Source organism: Parasteatoda tepidariorum, chromosome 2 (genome assembly GCF_982258835.1).
Source record: "Parasteatoda tepidariorum strain Cologne lab strain chromosome 2, Ptep-v5.0, whole genome shotgun sequence".
Lineage (NCBI taxonomy): Eukaryota > Metazoa > Arthropoda > Arachnida > Araneae > Theridiidae > Parasteatoda > Parasteatoda tepidariorum.
Window position 1 is genome coordinate 33,916,648 of NC_141756.1, and position 27,459 is coordinate 33,944,106.

General features: G+C 27.4%; 1 protein-coding gene across 2 annotated transcripts; it reads left to right on the forward strand.

Annotated features, from left to right (window-relative positions):
* The first annotated feature begins 348 nt into the window (after positions 1-348).
* On the forward strand, positions 349-26,960 carry hrg (poly(A) polymerase hiiragi). Of its 2 annotated transcripts, XM_043047484.3 has the most exons (22): positions 349-581; positions 4,401-4,598; positions 4,901-4,967; positions 5,041-5,122; positions 5,311-5,420; positions 7,612-7,665; positions 8,011-8,122; positions 8,900-8,989; positions 9,244-9,382; positions 9,514-9,586; positions 10,127-10,247; positions 11,540-11,624; positions 13,108-13,161; positions 13,337-13,450; positions 13,595-13,695; positions 14,388-14,457; positions 14,547-14,619; positions 15,388-15,480; positions 16,741-16,923; positions 20,717-20,857; positions 24,352-24,474; positions 25,701-26,960. In XM_043047484.3, exons 1-21 carry the CDS (start codon positions 574-576, stop codon positions 24,430-24,432), a joined length of 2,049 nt encoding a protein of 682 aa, XP_042903418.1. In that variant the 5' UTR covers positions 349-573; the 3' UTR covers positions 24,433-24,474; positions 25,701-26,960. The 2 variants fall into 2 exon arrangements, with proteins under 2 accessions (XP_042903418.1, XP_042903419.1); XM_043047485.3 differs by lacking the exons at positions 24,352-24,474; positions 25,701-26,960 and adding an exon at positions 23,981-24,169.
* The last annotated feature ends 499 nt before the right edge of the window (positions 26,961-27,459 follow it).

Genomic DNA, 27,459 nt, shown 5'->3' on the forward strand with positions numbered 1-27,459 from the left:
GAACAGTTTAACGTGGACCCATACCGCACACCCTCGGTCCCTACGCAGAGTGATCAAAGTGGTCCCCCACCAGCACACTGACCTTAGCCAGTGATGCTTGACTTCGGTGATCTGCTGGGAACCGTGTCTTAACGATCAGACCACTGCGGGCCCTTATTTATAATAGAGCTGAGCTGCATACCATTTAACCATGATTAGTTTAAAAACTAGCTAAGAGACCATTTTCGTTGCAATGAATTCAATTTCCTTTGTTCAATGACGCATGTGCACGATTCGTCTCAGAATTATCCTTACTGCGATAATAACGTAAAAATACTAGAACTTCATATATAAATCTGGCAATAACATGAGTTACTTAAAAAATACAAAGAAACGAGAGTTCTTTGATCCAACGCCATGTTAATAAGTGTACAAGTCAAAAAATTTCATACCTTATAATTCCATTTTAAGCTTTTTTTGATCATTTTGTAAATCCATGTTATATTTTAACATTGTTTATTTTTATTTAAAAGACCATTTATACTCTTTCTAATATATATATCTTGTAAATCGAAGTAAACATTTCATGACGTTATGACTAGGTAAGTTTGTTTATGTGTCTTAATATCAACGATTTTCTTCTTGAAATGAAAAATACGAAACATTGTATCATATTTTTACCTTATTCTAGTTTTAATCAAAGTTTTCAATGCTTAGTTCAGTAAAAGATAAATAAATTTTGAAATCTTGTGCCGTGTTTTTAAGAATGTGGTTAAACATTTACAATGCATTCTCTAATATAGTTCTCATATTTTTATTTTTTATAGTATGTTATCCATTAGACAGTTATGAATAATAATTTTCCTAACTTTGTGAAATAACTTTGTGCTATATTTAGTTCGTTTTGTTACTATGTAAACAGAATGTGAAAATGGAAAATTTAGGTTATGTCAGAACTCAAAATCGCTTTACAAATTCTTAAATAATAGAATTAGTAGTGAAAATGATTAATTGGCTTAAAGATAAAATAATTGGATTAAGATAATTGTTATTTCTTTACGTTACAAAATCTATAAGACTGAGAAACATGAAATTTTGAATGTGCGTAGAAATATGCAAAGAGTTAGAAAGAAAACAAGAAAATACAATTTGATTATTAATTTTTTTTTTTTATAACCGCGGTTGAACAACCGACTCAATTTTGAGTTTACGGCTACCGATGTTTAACTCCGTAGCCTTGTAATTTTGAACCTAATCCAGAAAACAATTGAACTGCTAGATTAGTAACCAGAGGTATTTATTTGTTATGAGAACTTGGAGGACTTTGTGACCCCGACAGATTTAACATGCACCAGTCATTATTTTATACATGGGTATTCTTCTGCCGGCTGGATTCAAACTCCCACTCTCACGAGTCCAACGCCCTATCAACCATGCTATTCCGGCCAAATTTATTAGTTTATTTTATAACAGTCATTGCACAGCCGACCCAATTTTCGAATTTACGACTACTAATATTCAACCCCGTAGCCTTGTAATTTTGAACCCAATCCAGCAGTCCCTGGAGCAGGTGAGGGCTGTTATATTAATACAGTTTGTATAAATAAAAGGAACATTTCGTAAGCTGATATTATTTAATTGATGTTTATATTGAAAATATTTCTTCATTATTTTTGCTTTCTTTTTAATTATATAAAGTACATTCGTTAAATTTTAGTGCAAGAAAAAAAATTGTCATGATTTATGTAAATTTTTGGCTTATATTTTTAAGGATTTATTAAAGGGTCTATTAAATATCAGAGAGAATAAATGTCATACGGGTTTAAAGTATCAGCTCTGCTTTTGATGGTGTATTGTGGCTAGGATGTGAAAGAGCAACAGTCCCGGGCATCCAGCCAAAACGAGCGTTCAACATATCAATGGAGCACATTAAAGCTTTATATCAATTAGCAATTAGTTTTAGATAATTACAATTGTAGAATAATTATCTTATTATAGAATGTAATGTTTTAAAAGACAAATATCTGTTAATTTTGAACATTTAATCAACGAAAAAACAGAACCAATATTGAAATCTAGCGAATTTATTTTTTATTACTGATAAAGTTTGTGACAGATAAAAAAATTAAAGCCTGATAGATTTCAGAAATTTAGAAACGCCTTTATACTATTACAATCAAATAGGTTTCGATGTCTTTCATCCCGGTCTCATTTGATTCAGCATATTTCAATATCATTTTTGTTTCATTCTTACTTTATTAATTTGTTTGCGACAGTTAATTGTATACCTCTTTTACTACATTTTGGAGGAGTTTAAAAATATAATATTGAGGATTTGAACTTTTTTGTATGCCTCTTTTATTACCTCATCATCACACCCACACGCAACTGTCTACACTAAATAATGCTTTATAAAATGAGATAGTAAAACAAACTTGTGTAGTTATTTAAATTCTTATTTAAAAGTATTACCATATATTCAGGCGTATAACGCGCACTTTTAATACAAAAATTAACATTGGAATTTACGGGTGCGCGGTATACGCCGAATGTAAAAAATTATAGATTAAAAAAATTTAAATATAGAAAAATACTTTTATTTTAAAGAAATAACATACCTTTACCTATATACTTTATTGATTTTCGTTATTACATAAATAGTTCATTATATTCGTCTTCCGTTATTTCTTCAGGCACGCCATAACAATCTGTTTCGTCTTCATCATCTGCGTTACCCTCATCCATAAATAAACAGTCATCTTCTGATCCGTCCAGATTATTTGAAATGATGCATTTTTTGAATGATTTTCTAACCATCTCAGGCTTAATTTCATCCCATACTTTTAATATCCATTAGCACACTGTTTCCAAACTTGCATGACGCATATGTCCTCCTTTCGTAAAGGTTTTCTCGCCCTCCAACATCCAAGTGTTCCACTGTTTTTTAAAATTGGCTTTAAATGGTTTGTTAAAGCAGACGTCCAATGGCTGAACTAATGGTGTCAATCCGCCTGGAATAACTGCCATATCGGTGTTACATGCCTTCAACAATTTTTTTGTATTATCTGTAAGGTGGGACCTAAACATGTCCCACAATAAAAGGCTTTCTGGTTTTCTATTGATACTAGACGAGATATTGCACATGTACAATCCAAATATTCGTGCGCGTTATACGAAGAGTATATCTTAAAATTTAAAAAAAGATATTAGAAATTACGGGTGCGCGTTAAACGCCGGGGCGCGTTATGCGCCGGGGCGCGTTATGCGCCGGAATATACGGTAGTTAATTTTTTTTTTGAACTGACAATTTCTGTCCTTTTTTAGATATTTTAAAGTGCTATTTAAAATTGCTGCATATCACATGAAAGCATTAAATATATCATTTGTACAATTTTAAAGTAAAATAAAAGGGAATTCTGATCCTTAGAAACAGATATTAAATAGTCTGATGATCGAATGATGGGGCAAAAAAAAAACTTTTTTACCTTTTAAACTAAAAAATTGTTAATTTATAAATAATTTATTAACACTCAAATTGCGTGAAGGATGATATGTTCCATTCTAATGACAACGAAGTTTTTTGTTTTATTCAGTCATTTATTAATATTTATTATGTGTGACAATGTAAAAAGGATAAAAAATGCATTTTGGTCTTCTGAGAGCCCCAGCTCCGAATAAAACTCTAAAAAAAGAGGGAGGGGGGGGGGAGTAGGATCTGGGGCCCTTGTCATCTTGGGGCCCCAAGCTACAGCTTATTTAGCTTATACGTAAATCCAGCCTTGATTCTACCCAACAACATGTGTTGTCTGTAGTATTTTTTTTTCCAGAAAAAAGATTAATACTAGATAAATTGTTATTGTATAGTAGTAATTCATTTAACAAATTGTTTAGTTTTAACTAATTATATGCTTCTATTTGCAATATGCAAATGCTATTATATGCAAAGCTACAAATATTCAAAGAATGTTTTATTCAATATATTAATAGCTTTTTTTTTTAAAACAACTGTAGCTGTTTATATATTAACAAAATGTAAGGTAACTTATTTATTTCTTAGCAACTTTCTAGTTAAATTGAATATATTCAGAGTTTGCAAGTTTTAGGACAGAATTTATTCAAATAATTGAATTATAGAAATTTTTTTTAACCTTATAATGCTTATGTGTAAGAATTATGTGGCATGATCTAACACTTTATAATTGATACAATTTAAATCTACAAGAGAAACTTCAATGTATCTAACTCTTTTACTCAAATAACAAATTATATAACAATTTTATTTGTAAAATACTTAAGTGTAAGAAATATAACATAAAAATATTTCATTAACTAAATTTATATCTATGTTACATACTAACAAATAAGAAATTTTTGATTGTAAGCAATGTAATGACAAGCAATAATTTTTTTCTTTCTATTAGTACACATTTGAATAATCTGAAAACTAGTACAAGTATTGTGAACAATGTGGCAAAGCAAAATTCCACAGCCATGTTGGGGGTTACTTCTCCTATTAGTACAGCTATGCCAAAGCCTGAAGATATTGTTCGTACAAATGAATTAGAGAAGGTCCTTCGAGAGTTTGGGCTATTTGAGTCTAATGAAGAACTTGCTCATCGGTAAGATTTTATTTTTGTAATTTTTCCTCTTTTAACATTTAAGTATGAGTTATTAAATGTTTGATAAGAGCACAAGAAGTGCTAGATTTCTTTTTCTTTCAATAAATAATATGACATGAAATATTCTCTGGTACCTTGAAAAAGGTTACATGTGCCAGGGTGTACTAATTATAGATGTTTCTGTTTGTATTCCTAAAATTTAATACCAGAATTATTTTTGAGTATTACTAAAAGTGACACATATCTAAGTTTTCTTGTATTTTATATTTATGTATTGAATATTGATGCATACTTTATTTTAGTATGGAAGTATTAAGCAAAATCAATCAGCTCGTCAGGCAATGGATTAAAGAAATAAGCTTAAAAAAAGTAAATACATTTTTTAAATTCATTTTTTTACCAACTGTCTAAATGTTTACTTATTATGATTAATTATTTTCAGAATATGCCTCCAAATATAGCTGAAACAGTGGGTGGTAAAATCTACACGTTTGGGTCCTACAGATTAGGTGTTCACACTAAAGGTAAGTGTGTTGCAATCATTTTTCATGAAATTTATAAAAATGACAATACTTAAATCATTTAAGAAATCATTTCATTAATTATAAGAAATTATTCTGTTAAACAAATGTGTGAAATTATAACACTTTTTACAACATCAAAAAATTTTTACAACATAAATGTGTTTTGATATTTCTTTTCAATTCAATAGGAGCTGATATTGATACCTTATGTGTAGCACCAAGACATGTAGAGAGGACAGACTTCTTTTCTTCATTTGTTGAATTACTAAGAAATCAGCCTGAAGTTGAAGATCTACGAGTGAGTAATATTAATTTACTTTTTTTTAACATTTTATTTGCGTGGATGAATAAGTCACAATAGTGTTAATTTGGATTAATTAAAATAAAACATGAAAAAGCAGGGGTCTGTCTAGACCGAATTTACTACCGTTTAGCGGTACCTTCACAATACTTTTTCTTAAATTTTATTTTTGTATCCTGAAAGAAACGATAAATCCATTTTTTTTTTTTGGATTTTTTAATATAATTTTTAATTTTCTCAAATTATGCCTAAATTTTCACAAAATATGTCTCAATTTTCACAAAATAGGTACCTTTCAGAAAAACCTAGACAGACCCCTGAAAAGTAAATTGCATAGTTAATGTGTTTTAGTTTACTTTAATACTACAGCACAGAACCCGTTATCCGGAAATCGGAAAACCAAAAAACCGGAACGAAATTCAATAAATTTTTCCGCCATTTTTAAAAAAATTTTTTTTTTTCCTCATAAGATTTTGGGATTTTTCTTTCTTTTTTGAAAGATGTTTACCTTACCATCATTTTGGAAATAATCATTAGTGTATTCCTTTATCGACTTTTCTTCTTTTTAAGATTATTTCCAAAAAAAAAAATTTTTTTTTGTTGGGTTTAGCAATAAAAAAAACGGCTTTTTGTAGCGATTCAGAAAACCGGAAAAATCAGTTATTCGGAATAGCGATGATCCCAATCGTTCCGCATAATCGGTTCCATACTGTAGTTTGAATAGATCTGATGAGATGTATTTATGTAATACCAGTTGTTTTTGGTGATCAGCTAGTCTATCTCAAGACTGTTTTCCGTTTCAGCTAATTTTTCTTGAATTTGTTTCTGCCATTATAAAACATAATTAACAATTCTGAAATTGCAAACATTTAGGAAGGATTATCCACAAAAATTTACAAAAGTGTTTGAAATAATCTTTTTTTTCTCCTCTGGAGCATCATGCATACAACTAAACACTGACTTTCTTCTATCTTGCATAAATCATGATTACGTCATGTGCTTCACATCCCCCGACACTGCAAACTTTTTTTGAAAGTGCAGATACTTTTTTTTTTATATTACAATGAATATTAAAGTATCTGCAAAACTGTAGAATTGCTACCAAAGATTGGTGCATGTGTGCGCGCCTGTATTATCTAACTATATTAATGGGAAATACAGAGCTTATTTATCTGCACCTGGAACATCGGGAATGCCAGGAAATTTTGAAGAAGCAAGATTGGTTTCCCCCCTCCAAACGAATAAAATTTTCCTTTACTGTTTTGTGCACTTTAACATAGCCAGTGGTGTTGGTGCACTTTTTTATCAATAGGTTCTTATATAGGACAGTTTTACAACAAAGCCTCATCACTTCATAATTTTCATCTCACTTTTAATCATTTGATTAAATAAAGATATAATTCTATTAAAATTTTTAAATTATGAAGTTTGCTCTTAGGGATCATTCTGGTTTGATAAATGTAAATCACTAAATTAGTTGATAATTTTGATTCCTGCTTTAAAGACATTTTTATTTTATGCAATTGTGCTTTCACTCTTCCTGATATCTTTATATCCTGTTTTTATTGAAAGATTAAAAAGCTATGAAATATTAAAGAAGAAATTTGTATTGATAAACTAATCAATTATATATTTTTAAAAAAAAAAAATGAAGTAGAATATTTTTATTAAAATCTGTGTATCGGCTCTAAAAATCTTTTTTCATGCACTTTACTGTATGGGACTTTTTCATAAAATTAATTTTACAATCGCCATTTACTGAGTTGCTACATAAGAAGTTTAATCAGTTTGAGAGACTTAACTAATCTAGGTATTATTCTAGATAAAGCAATTTTTTCTGTGTTGTTTATCTTCATCTTTAATAATGTTAATCTTCAATAAATGCCTAGCAAAATTTTTTAAGTACTTAAACTACTTACATCTGCTGCTTACAAATACAAGAACGTGTTTTGCTGTAATTTTTTTTGTTTTGTTGATATAATGTTGTGTGTCAGTGTAGTTGATTGATAACAGAAGATAATTTCTTTTTGTATTTTGCTAGGATGCATTATCTATTACTTCTAAGATGCACATTCAATCTTCTATTTCTTCTAAGATAAATTTTTTTCCAAACCTCTTTTAATATTAAGTTAATAACTTCATGTTCCATATAAAGCTATGCATTAAATTTAAAATTTGTACTTTTTAGGCTGTAGAAGAAGCATTTGTACCTGTAATCAAAATGACATTTGATGGTATTGAAGTAAGTTGAAAGTTCCAAAATTTATTTTATGACTCTTTATTTTTCAGTGAATATATGTAGAATTCAGCAACATTTTAATTATACCCCATTATTGTTTTGTATGTTTTTCCTTCTTCTAATTTAATTTTTTTATTTAAAAATGCTTTTGCATTGAACTTTTTGGTTAACACAATGATTTTAAGCTTTCTAATGTAATATTTAATTTTATTTGTTTTTAAAAATGTGTTATTAATTGTCCTTTGTATTAGAGTAATTATTTTTAGTTTAAAAATAATCATTTCATCGTTTTTTAAATAATAATTTGTATTAAAAACAATTCATTTTTTTTCCCTCAACCCTTTACAGTTAGATGTACTATTTGCTCGGTTAGCTTTAAAAGACATTCCTGAAGATCAAGACTTAAGGGATGTGAGCCTTTTGAAAAATTTGGATTTTAAATGTGTTAGAAGTCTAAATGGTAATTTGAACATTTTGAATTTTACATCTGCTATTATATACTGTTATTATATTTGCTATGTTTTACAAACAATACAGCTTACTTTTCAATATAACTTCTTTTTTAAATCGAAATTTAGCAAGTAAGGAGTTATGCTCTAAATAAAGCGTTTAAAAATTTTTTGTTTTAAACTACTTTCAAACATCACCCACCAGTTTATGGAAATAAACTGGTGGGAAATAAACTTCTTCTCCATGTTTCATTAATTTTCTAGTAATTATTTTATGCCTTACAATAATTGTTAGAAAATTAATTATATTAATCCTGATGGTTTGAAATCTAAAACAAATAATTCTAGGAGATTCGCTCTTACAAATTAGAAGAATAGTTGAACATAATTTTATTGCAAACTTATTCATTTTGGATGTTTTTTTTTTTTTTTTAAATTAATATTTTATATATTCTAACTTTTAGCCTTCATTTTTTATCCCAAACACCAATAAATAAATTGAAAGAAAAATATTTAGCCACAATTTTGACTGAAAACTAGTGAGGAGGTTCTTGTACAGTGAATCATTCAAACTTTCTTTGCAAGAATTTCATAATTTTGATGAGAGTTCTTAGAATGTCAAATTTATCCATATTTATAAATAACTAATGTATGACTACCACTTATTAGCCTACAATCTTAGTCAGTTTTTCTTTAGATTTACCTATATGTTAATAATTAATACTTTTGAAATAAAAAATGACTTTATTTACATATTTTGCCAATTTAATTTTGTTTATATATTTTAGGTTGCCGAGTGACTGATGAAATATTGCACCTTGTTCCAAATCGAGAAAATTTTAGATTGGCTCTTCGTTCAATTAAGCTTTGGGCTAAAAGTATGTATCTAATTTTCTCGTTTGAAGTTAAGTTTCTTCTAAAAATAGTTAGGAAAAAATAATGATTATATTTTTTGTTAAACTTTAATTGTACAAAATTTTACATTAAAATTTCCTTAAAATTTTTCAGTATTTATTCACTTAAAAAAATTTAGTGGTCAGATAAATTATCATGACTAATATCTTAATTTTTAATTGTAGACATTATGTTTTTATTTTTCTTGTAGTGCAATTTATAATTAAATTTCTTCTAGGACGTGGTGTATATTCAAATGTTCTAGGATACTTAGGTGGTGTGTCGTGGGCTATGCTTGTCGCAAGAACCTGCCAGCTATATCCTAATGCTGCAGCAGCTACTTTAGTTCATAAGTTTTTCTTAGTTTTTTCACAATGGTAATTTATTTTTTGTTAATCAAGTTTTATTCAATTTTTACTTTCAAAGCATTTTTGTTATATTTGAGTTATTGATGTCAATATGTAATTCTATTTTCCTAGATCATCAGTCCATAATTTTTCTTTTTTAGGCCGTGGCCAAAACCTGTGCTTCTTAAACAACCTGAAGAAAATAAACTAAACTTTGAAGTGTGGGATCCTAGGGTAGGTTTATATTAATAAAAATTCTTCTGTATTTAATTATTTGTGTTTATAATAGACTTAAAAAGTATTTTTTGAAAACTATTTCTGATAAATTTTATTTTTGCTATGCAGTAGTTGGGCTAAATTTGTTTATTCTTAATGTTAGTATAATAGTTAACGTAAAATTTAATTACTTTATTCTAAATGCTGTTTTTAGATCCCTATAAAATTGAAATTTTTTCTCTTTGTATTTGATAATAACAATGTTATTATCAATATTTTAATAGTGTGGATTTATTTTCAAGGTATATTTTGGTATTAAAAGGAATTGCAACGCAAGAGGAAATTTTCGTTCGAAACTCCAGATAATGGAAAACTGCATTCTGAAATTTATATAATTTAGCATCAATAATTATAAGTGCTTCCTTTGATATGAATATATTTAATTTTTAGCAAATGAACCATCAAAATTGTCTGAGCCTGTAACAATTTATTTTGAATATCAATTTATCTCAACCTTCTGAACAACGATGTTAAAAGTTTAATTTTTTTCCTTTCCAGGTAAATGTTGGTGATAGATTTCATCTCATGCCTATCATAACTCCGGCTTATCCTCATCAGAATTCTACATTCAATGTTTCTTACTCTACTAGAACTATTATGCAAGACAATTTCAAAAATGGTATTTTTTTATTGTTTTTTTTTCTTTTAAATTTTATTTTGCAATAAAATTACTTATAAAGCTCAAAGTGGAACATATTTTCAAAATACTTTTCTCCTTTTAATTCTGTCCAAATAACCAAAATATGCCCAAAAATATGCAATCAATTTGAATTAATCACATACCAATGAATTCCAGTGTAGGTTCAAGAAAAGGTGTAGCGTATGCTTTTTCTTCAGATTGAGTTTGTGATATTTTGACAGAGACAAGAATGATATTTTGCGCCAGATAATTTTTTCTTAAATAATTAAAAAAAAAACACTTTACAATTAGAATTTTTTTTTTGTTTGCTGAAAATCATTTTTATACTTAATTAAATTTTTTTATATATTTGTAATATAATTGAATTTAAAATGGTTCTTTGATTTGATTTAAAGCACGAATCACAATGAATAAAAGAAGAAAAAAAATAATTAAAAAAATGAATGAATTAAATGATTTAAATTAATTGAAAATAAAATGGTTCTTCAATTTGTTTATTTTTTAAAAGTTTTTTGTCCTTTTTTTATTACAGTGTCAAAGATTTCTCCGTAATGTTTTAATGAGGCAATGATATTTGTTTTTGAATTTAAAAGAAATCCAATTTTAGGAATAGCGACTAGTATTTTCGAATTATTATTTTTTTTTTGTAATCTTGCTGTTGATTAAATAATGATAATAATGACTTCTTATTGTAAATATTCAATTTTATGTTAAAACTTCTTTTTACAACATACTTTGTTATAAGTTAGATTCCTTCTACAATTTGTTCTCTTTTAGCTTGTAAAATGTCTTGCAGTCTTTCATTTATATAATTTTTTATTTAAAATATTTCATTAGAGGTATATATGTTGCATATCATACTTATTTTACCCTACCTAAAACCTCTTTAATTCTTGCTGACGAAACACCTGAATCTAATTTTGCCAGGTTGGCATGTCTGCTCTTTGTTATAGGGTAATATAAAATTTTGGTACTCAAATATGTGAGTGTTAATGCAGTAGAAATTTATTTTTGAAGATTAATTTGTCAAGAGTCTTTTTAAAATTATCTGGAAGAAAAAAAAACTTATCTTATTTTGATTTGTATCAGACATTGTTTTTATTTACAGCAAGAATTATATTTTATGACTTTTCTATTAAGTCTTTCTTGCAAGACTTTCCCTTTGAAGTAGTTTGTCATATGCACTTTTAATTTTGAAAGAATACATAAATATTTAAAGCATAAATAATTGTTTTATACATATATATATATTTGAATTGTAAATTATTTAGGGCTTGCAATAGTGGATGAAATCATGACAGGAAAGGCTGGATGGGCGAAACTTTTTGAACCTTCTAACTTCTTTTCCCAGTATAAGTAAGCAGTTCTTTTCTTTCTTTTGTTAAGTTATACACATATTTTTGTTTTATTCATGTAAATAAGTTAAAGCAATTTTTTATTAAGATGAAGGTACAAAATAACACTTTTTTGAAAAGATAATACTTTTCTATTACCAGATAATGTTTTTTTTGGCTTTTGAAATCTATATATATAATGAACTTCAGTTTTGCGAATTTCTCTATTTTGCAAATTTTTTCGAGGAACCAAGAATATATTGGTAATTTCTTCGTAAAATAACTTCCAAATAGCAAGGTGAATTTTCTATTTAACGAACTTTTCTTTGAGATCCACTTTCCCTATTTCCCAAAATATTTCAGAACATTTCAAACTTGCTAAAGCATTTTATGGGGAAATAACCTTGAATTGATTTTTGAAGCCACTTAACTTTCTAGAGAAAGTAGTAATATCCCTTTCCCTTTTTGTTTGCATTTCAAACGAAAAACTCAGACAAAATGAACGAATTTTATCAGTAGTAATTAAACTTAAGAACACCTGTGATAATGTATGTTTAAAATTACTTTTTTAATAAATGCAGCTATAATTTTCTGCATAAGTTTAGCTTTCTTTAGTTGAAAATGTAAGCAGCATGATTGTGTAACACTGGATGATGTTTTGCTCTATTCTTGCTTTCCATGCAGATTTCTTTTATGATTAAGATTTATAAAATAAATATTAGATACTACTTTATGATATAAAGGTGTATCCATAGCAATTTTAATTATGTCTAGTGTTTATGAGTTTGAAACTTGTTTTGTATTGCTGAAGTATTTCAAAAGATGATTTTCTATTTAACGAATTTTCTATGTAACTAACTTATTATTGGGATTTAGCGACTTCGTTAAATAGAGGCCCGACTGTGTGTGTATATATATTTGCTTTATAGGCAAAATACAAAAGTTTTTAAACACAAAAAAAAGGTTTCGTGTCATTTGATACATAGTAAATTCTTAAACTTAATAAATCCCCAAAAATTTAATTGCTTTTTGTGATTGTTTTGTTTTTATACCTGGTATTTGAACATATGAGTTCAATTTCTCCTTTTTTTTTAGTTTTTCAGTCTTTGGTTTTTACATCATAAAATGTTTTATTTCTTAACATTTAATATGCATATTTGTGTTGTTTTTTCAGCTTCTGTTCGTGCCATGAAACTACATTCAAGCCAGTCTAATATTAAAACTGTTTTTTAAAATTTAATACGACTTTTCTTTACCATTAAATATAAAAATGATGATAATACAGTGTTTTGTAATGTGATTTAAATTTAGTTGTAAGGTAAAAATGCAGATATTTTGTTATTCATCATTAAAACAATTTTCTAAATTTCTTTTTTTTATAATTAAAAACTAGTAAGCTACTATTATTATTTTTAATAAGTTTCCAATATACAAGCAATTTATTTATGCGATTTTAAATTTTTAATCATTACAGAATGTTTTCTGAAAAATATTTTATATTTCAGGCATTTTATAGTGCTTGTAGCCTCTGCACTCTCCAAAAAAGATCATTTGGAATGGTAAGTGAATAGTATTCATTATTTAAATATATAGTTATTAGTAGCTGCTTAATTATCTGAAGAATTTTTTTTTGTTTAGTACTTTTCATTGATTTGGCTGTTTTAATATTTTTATTATTAGCATTTGTTAAACTTATGGTGCAGAAATGCATATCACAATTATTTTTTTTTAAAGGTATGGATTGGTGGAATCAAAAATCAGGATTTTGATCTCACATTTAGAAAGACATCCAAATATTCACTTAGCACATGTAAACCCTGAAACTTATACTCCAATAGGTGCAGATCCGTAAGTAGAAGTATTTTTTCTCTTTGGTGTCTCCTTGCTTTTGTTTTAAATCTATTTGTAAAAGTCTTGTGATATAATTTTTATGCATAAATCTTTTTGATTTGTTTTTCCATTTATATTTTTCAAAATAACTTGTCTTTTCAGTGACAAATTTGCATGCATGTGGTTCATGGGACTTCAATTTACCAAGACAGAAAATGTTAATGTAGATCTCACACGTGACATCCAGAATTTCACAGATTCTGGTAATGTAGACTATTTCTTTAGTTTTAATTATTATATTATTATTCTTGATCATTGTAACAAGTTATGTTAGGTTGCGATCAGAAATCATGTGGGCCTCAAGTGTTCAATTTCATTTTGATAAGGAAATGATGGTTTGCTTGGGAAATCTAACTGGCAACAAAATATTTCACCACTTTACTTTTAATTTCTATCCGTAAACTATTTTACAGTATTTTTATTAAATACTATCATCACTAAAAAATGATAAAATGAAGTTTCTTTGATTGAAGTTATTTGATGCAGTATAATCAATCACATGCTGAACACTTGCAGTGCACATTGTTCTTAGTATTCTTGAAAAATTTTCAATAAAATAATTTCTTCTAAAATATATTCATGTTAAGTTATTTTTTTACTAGAAACGAATTATTAAAATATGTCCTTTTTTCCCAATTCTTTTTTGTTTAAAAACTGTTAAGAGCCTTGTTTTTTCTACTATTCAATAATTTTGTCTAAGGGTTACTAAAATTATTGCTTTACAGAATCGAAGTTGTAATAATTTGATAAGCAGAATTACATAGGCTTGACACTTTCCAAAAGATATATTCATGAAGTTAAAAAGTGTTATTTTTAACATAAAATTTATGTTTCTTTCAATTTTAAAGTCATTTTTGTAAGTGATATTTACTATCTTAATATTTATTTTCTTTAGTTGCCAACTCAGCTGCCCTGAATAATGCATTTAAAAAGGGTATGAAATTAGACACAAAGCATGTAAGGAGGTATGTTTACTGTTGTTACAGCATTATTTCTTGATTAATTAAATTTCTTATATTTCAAACTAACTTAGTGTATTCCTTATTTTATTCAGGAAAGAGCTTTCAAAATACATTCCCAGCCATCTTATTCCAACCCAAACAAGATCCAAGAAAAAGGAACGGATGGTAATATCATAAATTTGTATTATTTTCGATCTTTAAATATTTTTGAGTATTGATGAGATGAAGTATTTTAAATATTTTCAAGACTCATTGACAAAAACACCAGATACTCAGAGACTCCAAGCATTATATAAATAGAACCTTAGTCATTTATCATAGGACTATTTATTGCGAAAGCTAGATACAGGCAAACAATGAGTGTGGGGAAAAATTAAATATCAAGTAATGGCTTGAAAAGTAATGAACTTACATATTACAGATTTGGGGTACGTATCATTACCCAAGACAACGATATTACATAAAATATAACAACTTAAAGAATTAGCTAATATTATTAAAAATAAATAACTTACCAATATAAACACAATTATGCATAAGATAAATCTGAGAAACAGCTTTTCTTATCTCCCCAAGATTACTCACAGCTGTCCTTAGCATTGTTACAGTGAATAATGTATCGGGTTATTTACTACTATGATACTCAAAATGTATAAAATGTTGTCTATCGATTCTTTTACTTTACAATATGAGTATATATTGCAAAGATTTAGATTTAGCAAGATTAGATTGAATTGCAATAATTTGTAATAGAACTTCACATGACGATGTAGAAAGGTTAATTGTAGTAGTGGTCGTATACATTTTCCCTCCAGCTACGATGTGTAATTTTATGCATTTAATTGTTAGTATGTTTTAATTTTATAACCTTCGTTTTTATTTCTTTGATTTGTGTAATATGTAATAAAATTGCAGTATTGTTTATTTTTTTAGGCAGCTAACAATGTAAATTCAGTGTCTGGTGATGGTAAGAATGCAAATGTAAATAATGAAAATAGTAGCCCTACTCAGAAACCAGACAATAAGGTAAGATTATTTTTATGCATATTTTATTTACTTTTAGTTTTATACAAGTTTTTCTTATTATGCCATCTTTGATTTTGTTGTCTTTAAAAACAAATTTGTAAGATTTTTTAGTGTAGTAGTGTTTTTGCTAGTTATATTTTGGGGCCTCTTTGTTTATTAAAATGGAAAACAAGTACAGTGCCCACCGCCTATTAAAAATTACATCTGTTTTGAGAACATTTGATTTTATAACGCGATTGAGTTTATAAATCGGAATTTCTACACTTAGAGAAAATAAAATTCAAAGATAAAGTTAACAAATTTACTTAAAGCTAAAGTAACTGTTATGTCCGCAGTTTATTTTTATTGAATCTACTTATGACAGATTTTCCATTTTTATTTAGTTTTAGTGGTTTTTCACATGGTTTTTTTTTTTTAAATTCAATTTTGGAACTATACAAATTTTACTTTTTTTCTCTCTTTCTGCAATTGATTTATTTTTAATTTATATATTTTTAAAACATATCTTAAAAGCTTCCAAGAATTATATTTTTATTGGAGCATTGATTTAGTTACAAAAATCCCATTTTTAAAAGCAACGTAAACCATTTATTCGTGATTATAATTTTCTTATGAAATACAGTGGTGTATAGAAACTTTACTTTAATATAGAAAGTAGTACTTTAGTATAGAAAAGTGTTCTGTTGTAATAAGAATAAAAACAGCATGAGAAATTTTTAAATTAGTTAATATCTTCTATTCTCACATTGTACTGAAAACATAATAAAAACTTGAAGATATCATGCCTTTTTATGAAATGGAATTCTTGTGTGTTATATTCTTCCCTAATGTTAAGAGAACTAAGTGAAGAAGATATTAAATCCCTCATCAATTTTGGCACCATACTCATCACAGAAATGACTATGTTTAGGAGAACATACCTATACTAGGAGTAAGGTATGTGATCTTTTTGTGGATTTTCCGCTAACCTAAGTCCATTGATCTGCATAATTTAAAAATCCAGAATCACGGTTTGTATTTTCACGTTCTTAAAGTCCAATATTGCGATTTATTTATGCGATTTTAAAATCCAATATCCCGATTCTTGTGAAAACTAAGGGTTCTTGAATTTTTAGAATTCTTGATTTAATAGTATAAAAAGAATAATTATTTGCATGTATACCTTCTTTTACAAAGAATGACTAGTTAATATTTGTTCACTCAGCTATTGATTGAATCTGGGCACCTAGATGTCTGAATTGAATTGTATCTATTTTATAGGTAAGCGATGAAGATTCTCCCAATAATGGTACAAAAAAGCGGCCTCTAGAGGAGGACAGAAGTCCAAAATCTAAGAGAATGTCTTTGGAAGCAGATTCATCTACCATTTTGTCTCAGCGTGATGTACAGCTCCCATTTTTAGAAGAAAGTCCTGGGAATGACTCTGCTACTGAAGATTCTCAGGTAGACCGCCTGCTTTTACCATCTATCTTGTGGCTTACAAATGCTGCCTATTAATAAGAAAAAGTTGGCTATTAAAATTGGTCTTGCAAATCTTTACTTTAACGCTTTGCTCATATATCTCTTTTTGCATGAATTATCTGGAAAATATTCTTTTCTTTTTCTCTTTGCTTGAACTATTTCATTTTGTGTGCAATTTTTTATTTTGCATATTTTATTTTTGTGGGACATTTTTCTCTTTTTGCTAATCATAAAATTTATGCTCTTTTTTAAAATGCATGTGTTAAAATCTTTTTATTACTTTATTTTGATTTTCTTTCAACTATAGATTGAATAGTAAAAATGATTTCTCTTGACATTTTGTTTTACTTTTTACTGCTTGCAATCTTTCATTTACTGTTTTATATATTATTTTTGTTGTGTATTACATTATTTGTGACATATTTGTGCTTATAATATTTAAAAAAAAAATTGCTTTTACTTTTTTACTTATAGAGTTAATTTTTTAAATCGTTTGTGCATATTTTCTTGTTTTGTAAGTTTAAAATTCCATTAATGCTTGATAAAAAATCTAGTTTTTTTTATTTGTGAGTAAGAATTGCTCATATTTTTTTTTCTTGATAATGTTTACTATGGTCTTGATGTATCTAATCTTGTAAAATCTCTAATTAGCTAAAATTTGTATTGCTTGTTAGCAATTTTGATAGCAGCTCAATATGAAATTACCAGTGATTTTGTAAATGAATTATACCTAGTTAAATCCTAATTTAAAACAAATTAAGATACTTGCAGGGTTGGTCAATCTACAGCCCACGCACCAGAAGTGTCCAACAAAGCCTTATAAATTGGCTCATGAACTATCTAAATAATAATAAAAATATTTTAGAAAAATACAGCAGAATTTTTGTTATTCATGCTTGATACTTATTTAGTTCACAGCCTTTCTTAAAATATCTGAATAGGACAATTTCGTTATGAAAATTCTGTTTATGCAATATGTTTAGTGTCTGCATTGGTATGTAATTGCCTACAAATTTGTGTTAATAAACTATACAGGAAAATGAAAGAAAAAAAAAATCTTAAATCGATAGGATGAATACATTTTTTTCTTTCTAACTTGCAATGACAATTATCGTATTTATCTAATTTTGTATTCGTTAATTTTTATGATAAATGTGACTTTAAGTTACCTATAAATTTACCATCTTTTCCCCAGTATTCTAATAAGTATATCTGATTCAATTGACTTAAATTATTTTTTATTTTTTGGCACCAGGGCCAAAGATTAATTATAAGTTTGTAATCAAATGCTGTAGTCAATATCTCATTTGTACACCCAATACCCCATTTGTATAACCAACATTGTATTCTGTAGTTTTTGTGACCCGCTACCCAATAGTTGTGCATTTCCACTTAAAAGCGATAGATTTTATTAATTATTTATCTATTGGCAATGTTTATTCAGCTATATATTAATTGTCGAAACTTAAATTTAGAAAGTTAATTTATACATATATGCTTACTTCATATATATATATATGTTTGTTTTCTCTATTCATAATTTAAAAGAAATATTTAAGTATACACAATATTAAATAATAATCTCTAATTGGATGAATATGTAAAAATTAGGGTTTATTGCTAAATGTTTGCCCCACTCTGTTATTTATAGCTAGTGAATCTATTTCATAAAATTTATTTTAGAAACTTCTAAGTTTATATGTATGTAAGTTCTTAAGTATTAATGTTTCAAGTTAAATGGTAATATTTTTTTTTCGTTTTTGAAAATGGTCAATACAACAATTGCTAATACTTTTTCATAAAGTTAGTAAAACAGATATAGGTTTGTGTAGTGAATCATTTGAAACAAATCTTAATACAAAGTTGAAAAAATAATTGTTGTAAATATTAATATATAATCAGGAGCTAACTGGAAACTTTATATTGCTTTCAAGCATGCTATTTTTTACATTCATGCTTCTGCATGAAAAAAAATCTAATTCATTTTGCATGATTATAATTTATACCTTGTTCTATATAAGTTTTAGTTAGTGATAAAATCTAGTAAAGAAATTGATTTTCTTATTGCTATTGAAAAATTAAAATCTTTTTTAATAATTGTACTCTTTGAATTTTAAGAAATCATTTATTTTTATTTGTATGTCTTATAGGAATAAGATGTTTTAGTGATAAATAAACAAACATTAAAAATTGTTGTGTATTTTTTTTTAATTGCAAACATTTGTGTGTTTATTGCTTTTTAATTATTAAGTGTCAAATTTTAACCCTTTAACTGAGTTCCAAAGTTGAACATGTTTGCTTTCTTGCTATTTTGAAGAACTACTTTTGACTGTGAAAGGAAAACTAATATTTTCTCATTTCATTATTTACTTGTGCTGGTGAGGAAAATTTGTTTTACAAGGCATCACAGTTAAGGGGTTAACTTGAATATTTTGAGAAACTATTTGTAGAAAGGAGATGAAATTTCTGCTATCTATTTTTCCATTGAAGATTTTTCTCAAGTCTATAACAATGTCAGAGTTATTTTGTGGGTTAATGTGGGGTACTCTTATATTTCAACCCAGTAATATCAAATTTTTCATCATATGCACAAAACTTCTGTTCGCTGCAGAAGGCAGATTTGGAGCATTTTACTTTTTGAATGATTTTAACAAGTGATCTTGAAAAATAACTGCACATCCTACTAGCATATTTTTCCTTGAAAGAAACATTTCTGTTTTAATGCAATTTTCATATTTACTTTGGTATTGCACATTTAATTTGTATGTCAATTAAATTTAAACTTATTCTATCATTTTAGATAATATAAATATTAAGCACTGAGAGAGGGAGGGAAAAAAAACTACCTGTAATATAAAAGGTGGTTTACTGTATGATATTGCCAATTATTTTGAGTTTTACTGTGATAAATTGTAAAAGTACCTTCCATGTAACAAGTTCCATTAGGCTATTATGCCAACTAGGAATCAAAAATTTGCATTTGAATCTAAATCTTAAGAAGATCTTTACACCGAACAAATAGGTAGGAATTGCCGTGCAAGTAAAAGCTTTACCATTTCAGATATTTGCAATTACAGAGAATCTGAAATAACCAAGTTTCTGCAAGACCATGGATAACTGAAAAACTGGGTTAAATTGTGAATGGTAAATAAAATAAATTGTATAAGTTTAAATTTATATTTCTACCTAAACAAAAGTTTTACAGATGTGACATATGCAATTAATTAATTTTAAGATAATTGCAGACTTCTTTTAAAAGAATTTTAAATGATTTTTGTTGATTCATGCTATTCTTATAAATATGTTAAAGAATTCCTGTTAAATTTGTACATTTTGAGATAAATTTAGCCACAGCAAGGAAAAAATGCAATGATTTTTGTTAAAGTTTAATTTTATTCAAAATTTTCAAAAGGAACTTAATTTTGCAAAATGCGTTTTGAGTTTAAAAATTATCTGCCTACATTGAAAGGGAAAAAAGAATTGTATATATTTTTTAACAATATTTTCATCTCTAATTATATAAATATTGTTTTCTAAAAAATTACATAGTGTGTTTCTGCTATTTTAAATGAGTTTTTCTATTGGGGAAAACTATATTTGAGCATTATAATAACAATTGCAAAGTAATATTTACTTGATTAATAATGGTTTTAGTAATTACTCAAAGTTGCATGTATATAGATTCTTTTTCAGAGCCAGGATAAAGAAGAATTTTCCAACTCCTGGTTCAAACATAAATTTTGATTTAAAATGTGTTTGAAATGTTCATTTTCAGACCTCAATAATACTTCCAAATGATAACAATAGCTCCTTTTCAACTACAAAGCAGCATGATCCCGAAAATATGGACACAAACTCTCCCACAATCATTATGGATTCTTGCTCTGATAATGCAGTGGACACAGAAGAAACAAAAGTAAAATGCATTTAATCAGTTTTTGTGCTAATTATAAATTTTTGTTTTCTACAGAATTTGCCTACTTATATCGAAACAAATGAAACCTAAAGAAATTATGGCAATGGTTTATTTTAAAGTTTCTGGGAAGTGGAAAACATTTGATTAAAACTTTCTAAATGTTAGATTTCCATCCAGGTAAGGTACCTTACAATGAGATCCATCAGGGAATGAGGTCACAGTAAGTGGGAATTCCTTTTTCGGCACCCTGAACCTGCTGGAAACTGTTTCTTGGCAAGAGACTCAACCTGTCCCCCCCCCCCCCAGTCAATATCTACTTCCCATCCTTATTCTTGGATAGAATGATGATTTTTGAGAACTAAATACAATGTAGTGCAGATTTGTTTCTTTTTTTCCTCTATAACACGTTTAGGACTGGGCAATGTAAAAAATTTTATATTGTCTGTTAGACATCGCGATATAGCGATGTATCGTGCATGTTCAAAATGCTAGCATATGTTCAAAAATTATCTATCAAAAATCTTTAAATTATTCAAAAATAAATAAAAGGAGTGAATCCATTACAAAAGAAAATTTCCTAAGTAAAAACAAACCCGAGCTTAATTTAAATTTCTTTTTAAAATTAAAAATAACTTAAGATTTATTGGTTTAAAAATAATAAAACTAACATAATAATTTTCATTAATGCATTAAAAATTAAAAGAAAAAAAAAGAAGTAAAAAGCAAACTAAAGAAATGTTCACTTTAGTAAAACATTTTTTAAATTATTTATTGAAAAAAAACTGTGCTTTTGAAGCATCGTTAAATCTTCTTTTATTTATTTATTTGAAATAAGCTGTATTAACTAAGGGTCAAATTCAATACTTAAAGAATGTAAATAATAAATAATGTATTTATTATTTACATTCTTTAAGATTTTCTTTTATGAAAGTAATTTCATTTTATTTTCTTCATTCCTTCATTATTTTCTTCTATTATTCATTGTATTTTCTTTTTTGAAAGTAAAATCAACTAAGGATTAATTTGTTTAAAAATGATACTGACTGTCTAACAAATTATGAAACAAACAAGTATTGAAGAAATTTTAAGAAAAATTTAAAAAATACTTTTGAGTACTATTGTTAAATTATCAAAAAATTGCTTAACTTATTATTCAATTAAAAAAAATATATTTGTGTTAACTTATAGCCAAATTTTTTTATAATTAAAATGACTGATGATTTATTGGTTTAAAAATAATCGAATTCTATCAAATTATCATACTTCATGCATCAAATAAATTTAAAAAGCTAACTTTTTATAACAAAGTTAAATACAAAATACCGCTATTAAATTTTATCACTTAAAATTAAAAACAATAAAAAAACAATGAGGAATCTTTTATATTCATATTTTCTTTTCATTATAGATTGAATTCAGAACGAAAATTTAAGATAACAGTGGTTGTGCAACGATCGCAAAATGACAGTAGGTCTACTAAAAATAATTGACAAGAATAAATTAATCCCGATAGACAAAAAAAAAAAAAATCAGAAAAGAAAAAAAGTGACAAATTAATGCACAACGAAACAATTGCTAAGTAGCAAAAGTCTTACTGAAAATAATTTACAAGAATCGTTAAATCCGGTGAATTAAAGTGCACAGCGATCACAAAATAACGAAAGTCCAGCGGAAAATAATCTTCAAGAAAAGTAAAATCCGAGAGACAAAAATGGCGCATAAAGAAGCTATGCATAGAAGCTATTTCAATGCTGATTGTATTTAAATAATCTTCAAGAAAAGTAAAATCCGAGAGACAAAAATGGCGCATAAAGAAGCTATGCATAGAAGCTATTTCAATGCTGATCCTCACACGAAACCGGGAGTACCGATTCAATTCACTCTTCGTCATTCAAAACATCGCGAAACTTACATAGTCTTCGTAGTCAGGCGCTATCAACATCTCTGCAGTTAGACGAAATCAAAATTGTCTTCGTCAATGCGCAGGATCATCACATGTTAGATCGTTAAAGCGCGAGTGTTGTATTGTACCTACGGCTTAAATCCGCATTTCTGGTGCATCACCTAAGACGAGTGTCACTGTCGGCAGCTTAATTCTGATGCATCGCTTAAAACGAAAGTCACTATTGGCGGCTTAAATCAGATTTCTGATGCATCGCCTTAAACGAAGGTCTTTATATCGACCTGCCAATATATGCTTTAAAACGATATTTCGCAATTCATCGATTTATAGCCCAGTCCTAAACACGAGAGAAGATAACTAAATTCCTAAAAGAGAAATGTGCCTGAGCAATTTCAAAGACCATGATTGAAGGAGAAATATTTTGTTTCATTTGTACGTGTAGACGAACAGATACTTTTAGAGTTAACTAAGGAATTACGGCTAACGAAACATAAATTGTACTCTCCTATCTCATTATATGATAATTGTAACTATTTCTTTGACACAGGATACATTCCCCGGCCAATACGTCTTTTTGAAGTATCACTCATTTCTTTCTCTAGTGATAGACTTCTTTTGCGTGAAAAATTTAATTTCTCTCTGCTAATTAGTTATGACTTAAAAGCAAGTATAATTCGTGATATATACACATGCAGTTCTCAGGTATAAAACTTTGTATTTTACTTCATTAAAATATATGCATTACTTTAAAAGTTGTCCTTTTTAAAAAATAATTATAAAAAATAAACGCATTAAAGATTACATCTATAAAATTAATGAAAAAATAGTTTTCGTTTATTTAAAGCAAGAAACAAAAACAATAATTATTGGAAAATCAGCATGACAAAATCTGTAACGTATAAGATGCCTGTAAATGTATGCACTTTTAAGTGTCAAACTCTATTCAAATCCGCTTATCACTTATGAGAAACACTGAATGAAAAGCATAAAAACCAGTCTGATTGCATGATAAAACTAAATTTTTAAAAAAATTGAACTTTTTTCCCCCTTTAGCAGTTAAACTGATTTTGATATTTCAGACCCTCCTTTCTCTGGGGGCATATATGAGACATGTGTGATAAATAGTAAATAGGCTTATTTTTTTAATTGAACCATATGTTGTAGTGTTTAAATATATTTGCATTTCTTGAAGAAAAATGATACTAGGTGTGTTATTTTAGATAAATACTGAAAGCAGTTCCTGTGATGGAGTACCTTGCTTAATTGAAAATACTAAAGAAGAACTTTAATGCACTTTTAAGTGTCAAACTCTATTCAAATCCGCTTATCACTTATGAGAAACACTGAATGAAAAGCATAAAAACCAGTCTGATTGCATGATAAAACTAAATTTTTAAAAAAATTGAACTTTTTTCCCCCTTTAGCAGTTAAACTGATTTTGATATTTCAGACCCTCCTTTCTCTGGGGGCATATATGAGACATGTGTGATAAATAGTAAATAGGCTTATTTTTTTAATTGAACCATATGTTGTAGTGTTTAAATATATTTGCATTTCTTGAAGAAAAATGATACTAGGTGTGTTATTTTAGATAAATACTGAAAGCAGTTCCTGTGATGGAGTACCTTGCTTAATTGAAAATACTAAAGAAGAACTTATTGTTAATTCATGAGCTTGTGGCATGGTAGAATTGCTGATGATCAACTGTATACAGGTATTGATTTTTGAGATTTTAAAGTCACCTTATCTACTGTTAACCAAGTCGTATACTCACAAATATTCATGCAGTGATGATCCAGAATGGAAAATATGCATTAATAGGGGTTCAATAAAACGCTTCAACAAATTTTTAAGGTTTAAATAATAAGTTTATCTTTAAACTAAAAGAATTGTCAAGACACAACAGGAAAGAACTAAGTATTAACAAGGATAACAAAAAGGTAACTAATCTACCGGGAGTTTGTAATTTAAAATTAAATAAACTAACATGTTATTATGGATTTTATAAATTCTTGTAATCTCTTTTTTGCTTTTAAAATAGATTATAAATGAACATTATTTACAGTATTAAGCTCAAAATATTGTTTACAAAAGCGCCAACTATTATAACTTTTTAGATTTTAGTTATGTCAGTGGAATTACAAAAAAGTTTTTTAAAACGTTTTGCTTTCTTTAAAAAAAAAAAAAATCAAATATTTTTTATTTGAACTAATAAATGTGTATTTTATGAAAGGGGCGCAAAGTTCAAAGTTAAACTATTTGGTTACTATCCATTAAAGAATTAGAAATAACTATAAGAATTTTAAAATTTATCTGTTTTCCCTCTACTTCAGTTAGAATTTCAGCATTAGGATCTTGACAGAAATTTTTGCTTTAATAAGAGGCATTAATTTGTCAGCAATAATTTTGATGTTCTTTAAAAAAGTTCTTTCTAGCTTTTTTTGAAGAAAAAAAAAACATCCTGATGCTGATAAATTGAATGAAAGACTAGGTAAGTTCACTTTTAGGCCGGTATTCAATATTATAGTTGTCTATTCTGATTGTAGATCTAAAATCTTTGTAATGTTATACTATAGAAAAGTGTTTTGAAAATGCATCATAAATTGAATTGTTAGCTTTAATTTGTGTAAAATCTATTTTGTTATTTTTATCATAAGTAATTCATATATTTATACACACATGGCATTTAGTTTTTCACTTTCATAAATTTTTAACCTTCACAGTATTTAGAAAAGCTTGTCATATAAAAAGTTTTTCTAAATACCTTCTTTAATTGAATAGCATGGGAAGAAATCAGTATGTTATGCAGGAAAGCAACCGAGTTATTTGGGGTAAAATTTTAATTAAAAAAAAAACTAAATGCCTCAACTGCTATATTACTTGTGCTGAAATATATTTTATTTTAACATCAAGCATATTGTGTATATCCATTTTCTCTAGGGTTCCTCAAAGCCAAATGTGTGGATGGTGTGAGGCCCTGCTCTTCTTGAACGAAACTTGGAGACTACAAAAGGCATACCCAAAATTTATGTATATTTTCGTTTCTTTTTTTAAATCCAAACTCATTCCGTGTAAGTTGTGCTGATGTGGTCACATTTTGGCTCTTTTGAAAGGGGTCATTAGATGAATGCGTGCCGTGATTGATGTGTGTTTTGATTCATTTACTTTGGTTAATTCTGTGGTTCAAATGGGGATTTTCAAAGACGACTTACCAATTATGTGGAAATTTATTAGGAGAATAATTTAAATAAGTACTTATTACTTTTTTTTTTAAGTATTGTAAATAAATGGAGATTACCCAGTCTTTTTTTTTATTTTGTATATATTTGATTTTTTTTTTATAGTTTTAAAAATTAGAAGCATAATGGCAATTTAATATTTTTGCTATTTGCCATTTTAATTATTTCATGATTTATAGCTAAGCATGTGTTATGTCTACAGCATCTTTCCTATCAAAATTGTACCATAATTTGGATTAAGTAATCTTTAATGTCTATAACTTTGTCTTAATGTATTTATTATTTTTTGACTATACCAAACATAAATTTGAACATTATTTAGTTTTCAAAGCCACTTTTTTTAAGGCATTATTTTCAATGTTGACCTATATTTGAGGGGGAAATTCTAGTTGGTATCACCTAACAGCTGTAGACTTATAACAAATCTGTTCCATGCTATTAATATTTTTAAGTACAATTTATATTTAATGGAAACATATAGGTAGGTTATCTTTGAATGGCCTTTCTTTCAAATATTTGTCAATCTTGTCTTTAGTAAAGTTGGGTTTATTTAGCCATGGGCACGCATCTTAAGCATGTACAAAAAATAGTAGCGTATTCATATGAAGTCCAAATATACATGTTTTGTATATAGTGATATTCTGTAAATGTATTTATTTTGCAGGGTCAGGGGAAATATATTAGTGTAGATTGGCTTTGAGTAGAAATTTTCAGTCTTTTTTTTTTCTTTTTTTCTCTCTCTTTTGTGCCATCAGGAAGTTATCCAACCAAAATTAGATTTTTATAAGCCTTATAGTAGTTTTCATGTCTGAAATGTTGGAAAGAATTTGCCAGACAAGCTCAAAAATTCATGAACTTTTTTTTTCTTTCAAATATTTCCTCAAAATTCATCAGCTCTCATCTAACCTTTCAGTGTATGTCTTGAAAATAATAATAAAGTTTTTTTTTTTTAATTAGCAAACTGTGTTTTGTATTTTTGTGTACTGTTTCATTTACTTTTTTTTTAATAAAACGCGAAAGATTTATAATTACAATTTTCATCATAGTTGTGATGAAGGTTAATAAATATTACGTAGTTTTAGTTGAAACTATGTAATATTTATTTAAAATTATTAGTAATTATGGTTTCATTTAACATTTACAGTGGTGAAATTTGGTAGTTCTAATTAATTAACAGAAATATTTTTCTATTTAAATTTAGAAAAGATATAATTGTTCATCTTAGCAATCTGTTATCATGCCCGTGTGACACATCTATGGTACAGTGTTAAATAGTAGAATAAGCTTGCCACACGCTTTTTCCATAAGGAAAAAACTCAATCTGAACACAAAGACCTCTGCATAACTACTATAATTTCTGTATAACTAACTATAACTTCCACAACTATCTTTAATTGCGAGTATATAATAAAGAATACAAGACATCTTGACTTCACGAAACTGACAGGCATTATTTTTTT

Bases quoted from the DNA above. Each gene is read 5' to 3' on its own strand.
- hrg (XM_043047484.3), top strand. The intron at 13,696-14,387 runs GTAATGTAGACT...TATTTTCTTTAG, and splicing joins CCAGAATTTCACAGATTCTG to TTGCCAACTCAGCTGCCCTG. The intron at 20,858-24,351 runs GTAAAATGCATT...GTGTTATTTTAG, and splicing joins TGGACACAGAAGAAACAAAA to ATAAATACTGAAAGCAGTTC.